General features: G+C 42.5%; 1 protein-coding gene across 1 annotated transcript in view; it reads right to left on the bottom strand.

The window, feature by feature from the left end:
* Positions 1-13179, bottom strand: part of LOC307263285 (unconventional myosin-XV-like) — a gene marked incomplete at its 3' end in the record, with an annotated part of 86239 nt that overhangs the window by 63223 nt on the left and 9837 nt on the right. The window contains exons 13-35 of the mRNA XM_080044410.1: positions 12990-13113; positions 12634-12729; positions 12341-12472; positions 12111-12236; positions 11350-11427; positions 11051-11208; positions 10842-10887; positions 10612-10736; positions 10017-10134; positions 9688-9863; positions 8794-8878; positions 8330-8383; positions 8065-8150; positions 7598-7724; positions 7150-7245; positions 6820-7055; positions 6306-6496; positions 5833-5905; positions 5216-5407; positions 4994-5109; positions 4721-4815; positions 2965-3100; positions 151-215 (exon numbers count right to left, since the gene is read on the bottom strand). Coding sequence (XP_079900536.1) covers positions 151-215; positions 2965-3100; positions 4721-4815; positions 4994-5109; positions 5216-5407; positions 5833-5905; positions 6306-6496; positions 6820-7055; positions 7150-7245; positions 7598-7724; positions 8065-8150; positions 8330-8383; positions 8794-8878; positions 9688-9863; positions 10017-10134; positions 10612-10736; positions 10842-10887; positions 11051-11208; positions 11350-11427; positions 12111-12236; positions 12341-12472; positions 12634-12729; positions 12990-13113 — 2731 coding nt within the window. The remainder of the gene's footprint in view (positions 1-150; positions 216-2964; positions 3101-4720; positions 4816-4993; positions 5110-5215; positions 5408-5832; positions 5906-6305; positions 6497-6819; positions 7056-7149; positions 7246-7597; positions 7725-8064; positions 8151-8329; positions 8384-8793; positions 8879-9687; positions 9864-10016; positions 10135-10611; positions 10737-10841; positions 10888-11050; positions 11209-11349; positions 11428-12110; positions 12237-12340; positions 12473-12633; positions 12730-12989; positions 13114-13179) is intronic.

Genomic DNA, 13179 nt, shown 5'->3' with positions numbered 1-13179 from the left:
CACTTGTAAACCATAACAAACATCTTGGATTTACTGAATTTTGACATTTGACAGGCCAAATAAAGTGTTAACTTGTATTTTCCTGTAACACAGACACCAATGACAGCATTAATATATCATTGTAGTTTAGAAGAAGAATATGTGACGAACCAGAATGATGGCTTGCTGGTTGATAATGGCCTGTTGCTGATGAGTCAGTACTGCCTGCTCTGTTCCTATGAAAGTATTAACATAAAAAACATATATACACTTATAAGGCAATGGTGATTTTTGTAGTAGTAAAACAGTAGTAGTGCCATCATCAGTTCACTGCAAAAGACGCAGTCGAATCGGCTGCGTCGAACACACCACACTTAGGAACTTTGCAATCTCACAAAACGAGATGCAAGATATAAAAAAAAGTTTGCCTATCGTATCTTGTCTATCAAATTTATTTTTTACTATATAACTCCACCATGCCCACACACGCTTCAGGCCAAACATGCTGGAAAAATGAAACGCACACCGGAGTGTACCTTGCAACCCTGTCATCACAGGCAAGCCTGGAACCATAGGCGTGGGAGAGAAGGAAGGTACCACAGGCAGAGCAGGGACGGCGGCAGTAACATGGGATGCTATGTTAGCATCTCTATCGGCAGCGGGTACAGCTACGGGGGCACGGACGGGTGACATGGTGGGGGCTACACGCGTGGCAGGAGCGCTGGGCTGGGGGTATGGTTGTCGGGGATAGTTGTATATATGGTAGGGCTGCTGCAGTGGTTCCGGTTGCTCCTCCTGCTCTTGTTCTGGTTGCTGCTCATGGTGTTGTTCAGGTTGCAGTGGTTGTCGTTGTTGTTGTTGTTGGTGGTGTTGTTGGTGGTGATGGTGGTGGGAGGGGATTGGCATGGCGGGGATGGGCGGCATCATTCCTCCTGCTACTGGGAGCACTGGCACAGCTTGAGGAGTGACAGGCAGTGAACAGGGGGAGAGTTAGGAACTGGACTATGTATTTGACTATGTGTTTGATGGGACAAACTAATTGGCATTTTACAGTAAGAGTGAGACAACCAGGCCAATGGTGGCTCGGTTGTGGCTCCATAGATAGCAGTGTTGGTTTGTCTGTTGCCCCACCACTTTAATCCAAACTCGAATGATTCAACAACTATTGGATAGGCACTGACAAGGCAATTTTTATCTATGATCCCTTGATGAAGAAGCCTCATGACTCCTGACTTTCCATTTGGCAACATATTTTTTTGTTCGAATTTGTCCAGTACTTTGGTTAACTGTCAGACACTTGCTAAAGTACTTTCTGTAGCTTTTAAATAGTACAAACTAGCAAATTATAGAATGCTAATAGGCTAAACTAAGACGGTAAACCTGTTGAATATTACATACTAAACATAAGTGTGTTAGCATGCTAATGTTTGCATCGAGACTCTTTGACTTGTTGACGTAAACATTAGTTTCATGTATCATGTGTCAGAATTAAGCAAATGCAATTGGTTTTAATTGGTGTTGTAATAAAAATATGCACTTGTTATTTTCATATTATCACATGCGTTGTGTGCATGGAAATAAACTAGACTGGCTTCATCCCTTTTCTGCCTGTCGCTGTTATCACTGCTGTTGCTTCTATCTGCTGCAGGGAGAGGTGCCTTACATTAGTTATCAGGAGTTCAAAACACTATCAACTGTGTGGTGAGTGACACAAAACGTTTGCATCTCAGACATTCACTGGATATTCTCCATTGACATGGTGAAAAGACACCAGAAAGGCTCGACTGGTAAATAGTATACACAAAAATAGTTACAGCTGTTTGAAATCTCATAAAAAGTGTTAAGTGATAATGAAATGTGAGGTTTGATCATGTACAGTGGTGCAGCCACATAAGAGACGCACGTACACACACACACACACACACACACACACACACACACACACACACACACGCACATAGCCTATAGAAAGAATGGTGTTGAATGAGTCAAAACGAGATGATAGCTTGAGTGTGATCGGGGGAGGGAAAGAGAAAAAGTACACACATGTACATACAGTTGGAAGAAAGAGAACGAGAGTGACAGGTGCCTAAAGAGGGTATAAAGGAGTCATCTGTGGTTACAGTGAATGGCTCTTTATGCATTATCTATGAGGTCAGACTGCTTGTTACAGCCTTTAAGTGACAGATTAAGGTTGGTCAGCTGTACACCTGAACCTTTACATTTTGACAGCCTGTCAGCGCCTCTTAGAGAAAGCTTGTCAAAATCACTTTTCATCATTTTCTCTTCAGCGCGCACACAGTACGGACAGCGAGCTGATCGTGAGGAGTTATTTACTGATTTTGACAAAAAGTGACAACAAGCTTCCTCAAGAACAACAAAAAAATCCGTCCGGGTTCCTTCTCTGCATGTCTTTCCCCTCTCTGCCCCATTTTATCTCTGTCTCTCAAATAACTGTCTAATAAAAAAGCAACACAAAAGATGATATGGAAATGATTACATTAAGATATACAGTATACCTGTAACGCTACTGATGTTTTGTCATTTAATCTATTGTGTTGTGTTATTTACTGTTGATCAGCTACTAAAATCAGCATGGAAATGGAAGTTTAAAACAGAGTAGCCCAAAGCATTTGAACCTTGGCCATGTTTCAAACTTTTAGTGAAAACTGAAAAAAGGAGACAGAGGTCAAAACAATTCCTCAACATGAGACTGATGCCGAGGATTAAGAACCAATTTAGGAGAAGCTTAATTATTGATGTTGGTGGAGAGAGCAATAGAGTGTGAGAACGGCTTGATTGGCAGGAAAAGGGAGAAAAGAAGCTAGATGAGAAAAATGGGCCGAGAAATTACAAAGGTAGGGGAAGAAAAGTTTTCTGGGGGAAAAAAATGTGAAGTTTGTTTGTTGTTGAACACAAAGGAAAGACATAACTAACAGAAAACACACCCACCCACACGCACACCCACTAACGTCAGTGTTTTACCTCCGGGGTGTATTCCTGGTGGAAAAGGCCGGCTGGAGGCTGGACGAATCTCCCCCTCTTCTCTTCCTCCTCCTGTGATGCCTATGCCTCCTCCTCCCTTCATCCTCGCTGACAAACTCCCAGGCTTTTCCATGTCCTGGTAGCCAGAGAGAACCAGGCAAACGCAGATTCAGCAGATAGAAAAGGACGGTTGGAGAAAGTAGAGTTTGAGAGACATGGAGAGTGGGGTAAGAAGAGTGTGAAAGACGGAGAAACTAAGGGGTAAAGAGAGAGAGGGGAGTCTATTGGTTGATTCAGACCCCTCTGCGAGTGAGCTGGCAGAGCTGTTAGGAACTGAATACACCACGGGAGGTACCGTACACACTGAAGCAGAAGCACTACAGCGCTCAACATTGACAAATTATTAGACAAAAGAATAACAAGTCCCACATGTGTAAAGTCACTCTTCCTCAAAGTAAAAATGGTCTAATGTTACTGTAACTGTGACTGACAGCTGATCTTCAAACACAAAAAACCCAACCCCAACAACAATCTAAGCAACATGGATCTAAAGGACTTCTGTTTTTGCTGTTGCAGGGGATACTCACGCAATACCAATGATGGATATTATGTTGTTTTCATTTGAAATAGTGTGTTTAAGAAACCTAATTAAAACCATGCACGTACCTGTACTTTCCTCTCAATGACTGGACCTTTCGCTTCTTTTTTTGTTTAACTCAATACACAAATTGTGAAGCTTCTAAATTTACAGTAATTCCAACCAGAGCGGCGCTGTGCTGCCCGCTGTTACAGTCCAATACGGTAGGTCAACTAAGAAACCTAATCAACCCTCCTGTCTGCTCCATTCATACACAAACACAAGCAGTGGATCACATGTTCCATCTGTCTATCAGCACTTCCTTTCATTCACACTGGCACAGCAGATCAGGTGGAGGGGAGCATGACGTGACAGTTTTAACAGTGGTGGAAGAAGTATTCAGATCCTTTACTGCAGGTAAAAGCAGCAACACCACACTGTGTGCAGGTGGGTCCACAGCAAGTAAAAGCCTGCATTCAAAACCTTACTTAAAAAGAATGTATCATCAGCTAAAGGTAGTAACCCCCTTTGAACGTATGGACATTTTCAGGAAAATGCTCCCTGTCAGAGTTTTACTAGTATTTACTATGTTGTAATTACTGCAGCTGCTGATGATTAAGCTGATGCTATGTTTTAACTCATTTATACACTGTTGGGTAGTTAAATCTGCAGCAAAGCATCATATTTTGTGAGATCTTTATATCTTTGCTGCACAATACGAGAAGTATGAGAAGAAGTAGGGCAACTTTCTCAACACACAAATGAACATTTTAGAGAAATCACTGAATTTGGAGATGTTTTTGAAAGAATGTGAAAGAATGAGAGTGGAAAATTGTAACCGGAAAAGTAAATATAGCTGTCGAAATAAATGAAGTGCACTCCAGTCCAAGACTTCCCAGCATGCATTGCGTGAGGTCTAAATCTCTCTATAAAATGTGCATGACGGAAACTTTTTGTAACACTAAAACACATGTTATAAGCTGCCCTAGTTGTTTCTTCTGATAATAATGAAAGCAAAGCGTTTTAAGATGCAGGTAAAATAATTCAGTCCCTTAAAGGGCTTATAGTGATGGTGAATTAATGTATAAGCGAATCGTCTCAGCACTACCCTGTTTTCAAAGCAGAAGGTAAGGTATGGTTAGGATGTTTAGCTGTATGTCCATCAGTGTCAGTACTCACTACGCTGCTGTCTGACAGCACAGGGTCAAACAGACTGTCCAGGTAGCGGTCCATTCCTCTCTGAGTGTGACCCTCGCTGAACGCATCCGACTCCACTGGACACACACAGACAGACAAAAGAGCAAATAAATGTATGTCAAGTTTAGGATATGGGTTTGTGTGTATTCGCGTGTGTGTGCGTGCATCTGTGTGTGTGTGTGTGTGTGTGTGTGTGTGTGTGTGTGTGTGTGTTTGTGTGTTTGCGTGTGTGTGTGTGTGCGAGTGTGTGTTTACCGTGGCTAAAGTAACCGTCAGAGTCAGGCAGACTGTAGGCTGGTCTGCTAGTGCTGCTGAGAAGAAATGCAGGAGGAAGCTCCTCATCTGAGTCAAAGCCACTGCCAAACAAAGCTCTGAGCAAAAAACGAAAGAGGAGAAGTTAAATGAATTTATTTTGTGTAAATAATACAATTTCAAATATTTGCACATATTATTGTGTCCATGTATCTGTGTACTGACAGGCTGGCGTTGGCTCTGACGCGTGTGGGGTCGTCGCTGCTGATGATGAAGTAGCTCTTCTGCTTGGGGAAGTCGGTGGGAAGCTCCAGGTCTGAGATCAGGTCCATCACATAGTCGTGACCCGCTAACTCCACCCACTGGCCGTGCTCCTTCATCAGGACCGAACTGCCCCTCCACCAGTCAGACACTCCCCTAAGGGAATACAATATCTCTTTTAAAATATTTTCAGGCAACATCAAGCGGCGAAAGTCAGTTAGGCAGCTCTCCTCTGGCAGTACACTCGCAAAATAGATAAAAAATATAGAATAAAAATAAATATGTACATTTTGTAGAGCAAAATTACAAGTGACAGTGGAAAGTACAGTGAAAGCGTGTGGGAGGGGGGGGGGGTGGTGTTTCATCAGTGATGGGGGGTATGGGGTGGGGTGATGCATTTCAAAGCCTGCGGAAAGGCAACCCACTTAAAATACCTGCCTTTATCTGCTCACTCTAAATATTACGTGCAGGATTTTTGGTCAGTTAAATTAATATCTTGAAGCTTAAAATGTGAGTTAGAAATACAAAGACTGAGCAGAAAATCTAAATATAACAATGTCATGAATATGAATTATCAGCACCTGTGGCGCAGTATGTGCCCTGCTAAATCTTCTCCTCTGGTCCAGGAATGGACCGGACACAGGAATGATCCTCCTACAGAGAGAGATGAATGAATGAATACAATAAACAAGCAACATATCTTTAACAGCTTTTTTTCCCCCATGTCTGATTTTAAAATGACACAAATTACAAGCAAAATACATTGAATTGATCTTTCAAAGACAGAGGGCCCTGTAGTTCTAATTTAGCTGGCAATGAATATTTGATGATCACGGCCTGTAACTGATCCCACACATGAAAGCGATGACAGTATCAGTTCTTGTGCTGCACTCCTCCTTGCTTTGCGTCTGCTCATTTAAACCACAGCTTACAGTACATTTTGCTAATGTTCGTCTAGCCGTTGATGCCCTTGATTTTTGTGCAGAATTCTGGCGTTACACCATCAGGGGGAGTAAAAGAGCAGATAGTTAAAACTGCATAATGTGATGCTCACCATCAAAACAGTGCACGTGCAACACCAGGTTAGCCTTCTTCCTATTGGCTGTCCACTCTAGCAGTGAAGGCGGATAGGTCCGTGAAGTTTCATGTGCAGAGCCTGAACCTAACTGCGTCTGCTGATTGGCCTGGATGAGTCTGTGTTGTAGCAGCGCCTGGCAACCAGCCGGCCCCTGGTCTGATACAAACCTGGAGAGGACAACCGTGGTTATACTTTATATGTATGAACTATACATTTTGTTCAGGTTTTACATTATACCTACTCAAGTACATTCAAACTTTGACACGTACCAAGGAAACACCTAATGCCGGAAATGTATTTTTTTCAGATTTTTTCCCGTATAGCGGTAAAGATACTGTAACAATCGTTTTTTTTTATAACAGTTAAGGAGGTTCACTTTATGCTTCCTCACAATAGTCCTTCACGTTTAAATCCAATTTAGAAGTGTATGTTTAGGAGGGGAGTAGTTATTTCAATCAATATTCTTCATGAAGAAGTTTTTTTTTTTTACTTGAGCAGATATTTCTCCATCTTAGGGGACGGTGCGAAGCTGCAGACACACGCCAGCAGCAGCAGCCAGCCTCTCTCAGCGTTGTCAGCGTTTACGTTCCTCCACACCTGGTTGACCACCTGAGCCAGGATCTCATCCCGTAACCCTGGAGACGACAGGCCCCTTTGGATGATGTAATTCCCAAACATGTTTTCCTGAGCCCCGTTCAGGTGAGGGTCACCCATGAATCGTAAAATCTGAAAGCAAAATAAATGCAAAAAAAAACATAACACTGGCAGTTTGTGAGTGTGTTAAATAGTAGGGGGTAGTGTAGTGCCAAAGTCAACCTACCATTATGAAGAGCTCCAGAGCCTCTCCTCTCAGGTCCTCGTCCAGGCGGGTCAGAGGGGACTCTAGAGGCGCCGTCAACATCCCAAATTTTGGTTCCTATGGAAAGAAAAGATTTGCAATGTTTTTAATAAGTAAAGTACACATATTGCAGGTTTACGACAGGATCTTCAAAACAAATAAAAACAAACCCAAATAGCAAATTTAAAATGAAATGTCAAGGTCTTGGTGTCCCTTATCTAAGAATCTCTCAGTGGATGGACATCCCCAACTATTGGGCTCCTTATTATTATGAATTTGGCCACAATTTTAACCTTGTAGCATCTGTCATTTTCAGTAAAACTAAAAAGAAATCCAGATTTTTGGACAAATCTGACAAATGTCATGGAGATGTTATACAGTTCACTTCAAGCTGACTGTAATACTGCACATATACTAATGCACACGTCACCTTGAAGTAGATCTGTACGTAGCGGTAGAACGGGTAGTTGTTGATGTCGAGAGGCAGAGTGAGCTGAGCCTCTTCCTGGATATGAGGAGCTTGAAGCAGAGCCAAACAGTCTGAGTGCAACTCCCTCCTGACTAAAAAGAGAGGAGCGACAAGTCAACCACAAACATATACTGCAAAAACATGGAGTCTTATAAAGTATGTTTCAGCATAAAAACTACAAAAAACTGGAGTGAATCATCTAGGAATGATTATGGTTTATTTATAAACTGATGCCACTCCGGTCACACTCTGTCAGGACGATTTAAATCAAACTCCCGGAGCTGAGCCTGTCAGTGTTGATGAGATGAGACATATTCAGAATGCTGAACTAAGTGCCAAGCTATTTGGTTCCCGAATAACATGTAGGTACACTCATTTTGGACTTCATAAAAAGCAGCATAGACAGTCAGACAGGCAGAGACATTCACAGACCTCCTGCTGACTGCAGTAAAGCGCCCAGCTCTGCCGGGATCACCAAGTGTGTGACATTCACCACCTCCCTCTTGGTCAGCTCCTGAAAATGACATTGTTTTATTTTTTTTATCTGCTAAGTTACAAATATACATTAAGATTAAATTCTTCATATCTGAGTAAAACAGGGCGGACAGTGGGCGTGGATGAGTGAGAAAAGGTGCTAAAAAGAAATTAGATTAGATGTCTCTTATATAAGCCCCATCCAAACGTCCATCTTACCACCTCTCTCTTCCTCCTCTCCTCTTCAGCTTTCCTCTGGGCTTCAAACTTCATCTGCAAACAGATCACAGACATCACACACTAAATAGTGTTACTTTAATCCAAAGCAAGAAGACGCTTAAGCAGTAAATAGTAGAACAGAAGTGAGTAATATTTTAAAGGGGTTTTATGTGGGCATGGAAGGCTGCATTGTCCTTTCCTGCTCTATGAAAGGAGATCAATTCCATTCTTTAGAAGTAGAATCCACGGGGGCGCCCTTAGCTCAGTTGGTAGGGCGTCCCCCCCATGGGCCTCGGCCAGCAGCGGACCTGGGTTCGATTCCAGCCCGCGGTGGTTCTCTGCATGTCACTCCCCTCTCTGCCCCATTTCAACTCTGTCTCTACACTATCAATAAAGCATAAAAATGCCAAAAAAATATCTTTAAAAAAAAAAAAAAAAAAAAAAAAGAAGTAGAATCCACGTACCTTGACGTATTGCTTGCGGTTAACATACATGTGGACGAGGGAGCGAAACCGAACCAGATTCTCCCTCATTTTCACATAGCGCTTCCTGGAGGACAGAATGAGAATTGGAAAACCATTAAAAAATTACCATTTCTGAGAAAAAACTTCGTAATAGTGGTCCGTGTTAAAGGTGAAGTAAGCGATTTATTTATGTTAATATAAGTGTTAAATTGCTTTATTCATACAGTGATCCCTTATATGGTGTGCGCGTTTCATGAAGCCGATCTCTCAGTCACTCGCTCTGCTTGTAATCGGCAAATAAACTTTTCGGGGATCCCACTACTGATAACCAATCAGAAGAGAGAACGCTACAAACCGGCACCCATCTCACTGCCGTCTCGCTGCTTAAAGACCGCAGTGCATTAATGTGGTGACGTGGGGATGAGGGAGGGGACCGCTAACTGCAGTCACTGACAGGAAGTTAGCTAAACTGACACATTCTGCTTACTGAACCTTTAAATTTGAGTTTTTATGCACAAGTGTGTTTATTTCGGAGGGATGGTTTCCTTAGAGGCACAGTTTCTAATCCAAACCTTGTATCTGAGAACTGTGTACACTCAAAATAACATAAACCATATCTGAAATACATGCAAAGGGAGTTTTTTTTAATTATTTTCTTGAAACTTGAATCATTATCCTCACTATTGATTTAACAGTACCACAATGCACCGCAATCATAACATCTCAGTGTCAGTGTATTTGTGTCCACCTCTACCATAAAGGTGGTAAAAGTGAGTGGACCAACAACATACCATTGTTTATTATAGGTACAACAATTCTTCAACGCTTTAGTTGCTAGCTTTCCCGCAAATCAAATTGATATTCACAAAACTAGCCGAGGCAGAATAAGCTGACCTTGTGAGGAAGCCCCGGCACTGCGCCTGCAGCCCGATGATCTTCTTGCGAAAGGCCACAAAGCGTTTCCTGACAAAGAACATGCGGGCGTAACGCTGCAGGGTAAGTGCAGCCAGCTGACGGGTGCGCTCCCGTTTGCACTCCAACAGCTGGTAGATGTCCTCCTTTAGAAAGAGCTGCCATTCATACAAACACCAATACATGTTATGTGGGAGAAAGATAATTGCAACGATGACATGCAGTGCAACAATGTCAATTAAACCAAAAGTTTGATGTACAGCCAAATATAACAACTATCACTCGGGACCAAATTAGTGAGAGAGCCTCACTTTTGTGACTCCAACATGGTAGGCTCCTGGTCTGAGAAGACACAGTTTACCGAGCATTATCACACAGTTTTCTCCAATCGCCGCTGGAGGCACTCGTATCCCCACCAGGGACTTATATCTGGGGATGACACACATTCACATTCACAACAAACACAGTCTTAAGGCATTATTGGTACACATAAGCATAACAGGTTGCAGGATTTGTAAGAGGGCTGCTGCAACAGGTGCAGCTGCAGGATGTCAACAAGTCATTCTACAGCCATTCTAGGAGCTAGCTTTAGCATGCTCACAATAACAATGCTAACATTCTTATGTTTGGCAGGAATCATTTTTTACTAGACTATAAGTATGCCAATGGGAATGGGTTGAGAAGCTATTTCGCTATGTTTGTTTGTCAATTAACTTGGCATTATGCAGCTCCCTCTGAAAACATAACTGTGACATTTTTAGATCATATTCATCGAGCAGGCTGGATGAGACGTGTGTAATTAAACCTTCATGGTTACATGATTGCAGTAAATGGAGCTGTAAGGCCTTAAAGAATCCCCAGAAAGTCTTCCACCACTTCACTGAGCAACGCTGTGTGTATCATTACCTGAACAGGAAGACGTAGAATGGCATTCTGACAGGATAGCCCTCTCTCCGGATTCTAATAGTCTCTAGGAAACCTGAATGTCTCAGCTGGCTGCTGACCAGCTCGTCTTCAAACACGGCCGGTTGCTAAACACAAGATGCACATGTAAGCACATTGGATAAACCCTGGCTGTCATTACCAACAGGATGATCTGTGTCATCAGTAGAAATACAGAATGTTTGAAAATCTACCTTCAAATTATTTGGCTTAATGCAGCGAACAAAACAGGGGTTGCACCTGTAATAGAAGAATAGCAAAAGGGTAGTTAAGTAATAACTGCTAACTCGTTCATGATAATCAGCAAATTTCACTTTAAAGAAATTAGCTTTTTTTTCAGTTTCTGGAAAGCAACTGTGTGCTATCAATTGTTGTTATATATCTCCGCTTCTCTCAGGTTCACCTCTCCATCTTCTCCACCAGCTCCAGCAGGGACTGTTGGAAGTTCTTGCTGACAGTGGGAGCTTGGTATTTTCTGGTGACTGTGCTGCTCTTCCTCATGTGGCCTCCTTTCTTCTGACCCATGAGCTCTGCGTGAACCAGGAACAGGTTTGATACCATCTGGACAAACGCAAAAATGCATACATTGGTTCAGCGTTCACACATTTTCACTGCAACTTATGGATATGTTAACTTGAACCAGAAATAATTGTGATGGTTCGTAGTACATATGTTGGTATGAAAATGCTCTTCTCCTCTCACCTTGTTCTTGCTCTGAATGAAAAGGTCCAGGACATCCTGCCGCACCTGGTCGTAGTTCTTATCGAGGAACTTGTGAACCTACATTGTTGACATCAAAAATGACTATCTACAATGTATCTAACATTTATATCCCCCTCAGGATGAATTGGGGATGCCTTAACTTTTCATCTTGCAGGATTATCACGTTAAACGAAATTGGCTTGTGTTCTTGTTTAAACAGGGCTATGCAGCGGTGCTATGGGCTAACATGTTTACAATGAAATAATACTTATCGATTTTAAGCAGGCACAATGTTTTACCATGTTTACCAACTTAGTTTAGCATGTAAACGTGCTGTCACTTACTTGGCACAAAACATAAAGTACAGCTGGGGTGCGCATAAGAATGTCATTAGTTTTACAGTATTGGACAAATTGAATTTTTTTATTTGATGGTGGCACCAGATAAAAAGTCAGACGTTCACCAAATATATTAGAGCTCATCAGAGCTCATTTCATGGCAAAATGTCCAATAGTTGTCGTCGCATTTCAACTTAAAACCCACAAGTCGTAACCTCACGTTGCGGCTGGAGAAAATAATCTATCCAGTAAAAATGTTGAGATATTTCACTGGATAATTGAAAACTTTAAGCTGCTGATGGTGCTACACGAAAAGTCAGTAAACTCATCGGAGGTTAACAATAAAATCATAGATATAGGTCCTTTGGCCAATAGCAGGTGTTGTCACTTGGGAGGAGCCAAACAAGGAGTTACTGTATATACCTGGTAGGTGACCCGGCCAGCAAAGTGCTTGATGGTGAACTCTGGGAGGGGCATCTTTGGCTTCTGGTAGAGTGGGTCATTGCCATGGTGATAGTGACACTTTTGGAGGAAAGTGTGGTCTGTCGCCTGGCAACAAAGTAGGAGACTCATGTTCAATAAAGTAATCTGTGGGTATAAGAGATAGCCTATTATGTCAAGTTTTCCTCAGGTTTCACTTTCTCCTGACCCACCTGTGGGAAACAGCTCTGGTCGTCCAGAATCCTCAGTATCCCATGAGGCTTAGAGGCAATGAGGTCAATGCAGGGCTGGTTGTCACTGAATGGGATGTCCTGCCATGGGATCTGTTCCCGGCTGTACTCCTCCTGTTAGAGGATATCATGCAACACAATTTTCCATTGTCTGTATACTAAGTACGTACATGTTCCAACAGTATTTGAGATATATTTGTTTGCTCAAGTGAGTGCAAAACCTTTATGAGAGTTTTGTACGTGTGAGTAATTGAGTAGGTGTGACGCTGAATCACCTGTTCTTCCCTGAATACAATCCTGTTGAAGAAGAACTGCAGGTACTCGTTTGCATAATTAATGCAAAGCTGCTCAAAGCTGTTGAAGGCCAGATCCTGTTGTTCCCACACAGACACAGACACACATACAAAGACACAGACACACACACACACACACACACACACACACACACACACACACACACACACACACACACACACAAAGCTGGTGATTGTTCACGTCTGATCAGCATGTCTACAGAGTGATTATTCCTGAGTCTCTAGGAAGTGACAAGACAGGTGATAAGATATTCCGTACGTGTCATCACGCTTGGAGGAGGATATATATAAACACACAAAAAAAACCTCTCTCTCACCTCAAATCCGTATATGTCCAGGATGGAGATGGAGAGGGTGTGTTGGCGGGGGTACACCTGAGCGTTGATCCTCTCTGTTAACCAATGGAAGAGCAGCGAATACAGGATCTTGGCAACAGCATCTCTGGAGATTAATGGTTGCCGCGTGAATGAGTGAGGGCAGGAATATTGGATGGTAAACGAAGAAGAG

Source organism: Ammodytes marinus (genome assembly GCF_949987685.1).
Source record: "Ammodytes marinus genome assembly, chromosome: 16".
NCBI lineage: Eukaryota > Metazoa > Chordata > Actinopteri > Uranoscopiformes > Ammodytidae > Ammodytes > Ammodytes marinus.
The sequence above is the reverse complement of the archived record's forward strand: the minus strand, read 5'-3'. Positions and strand labels throughout refer to the sequence as shown.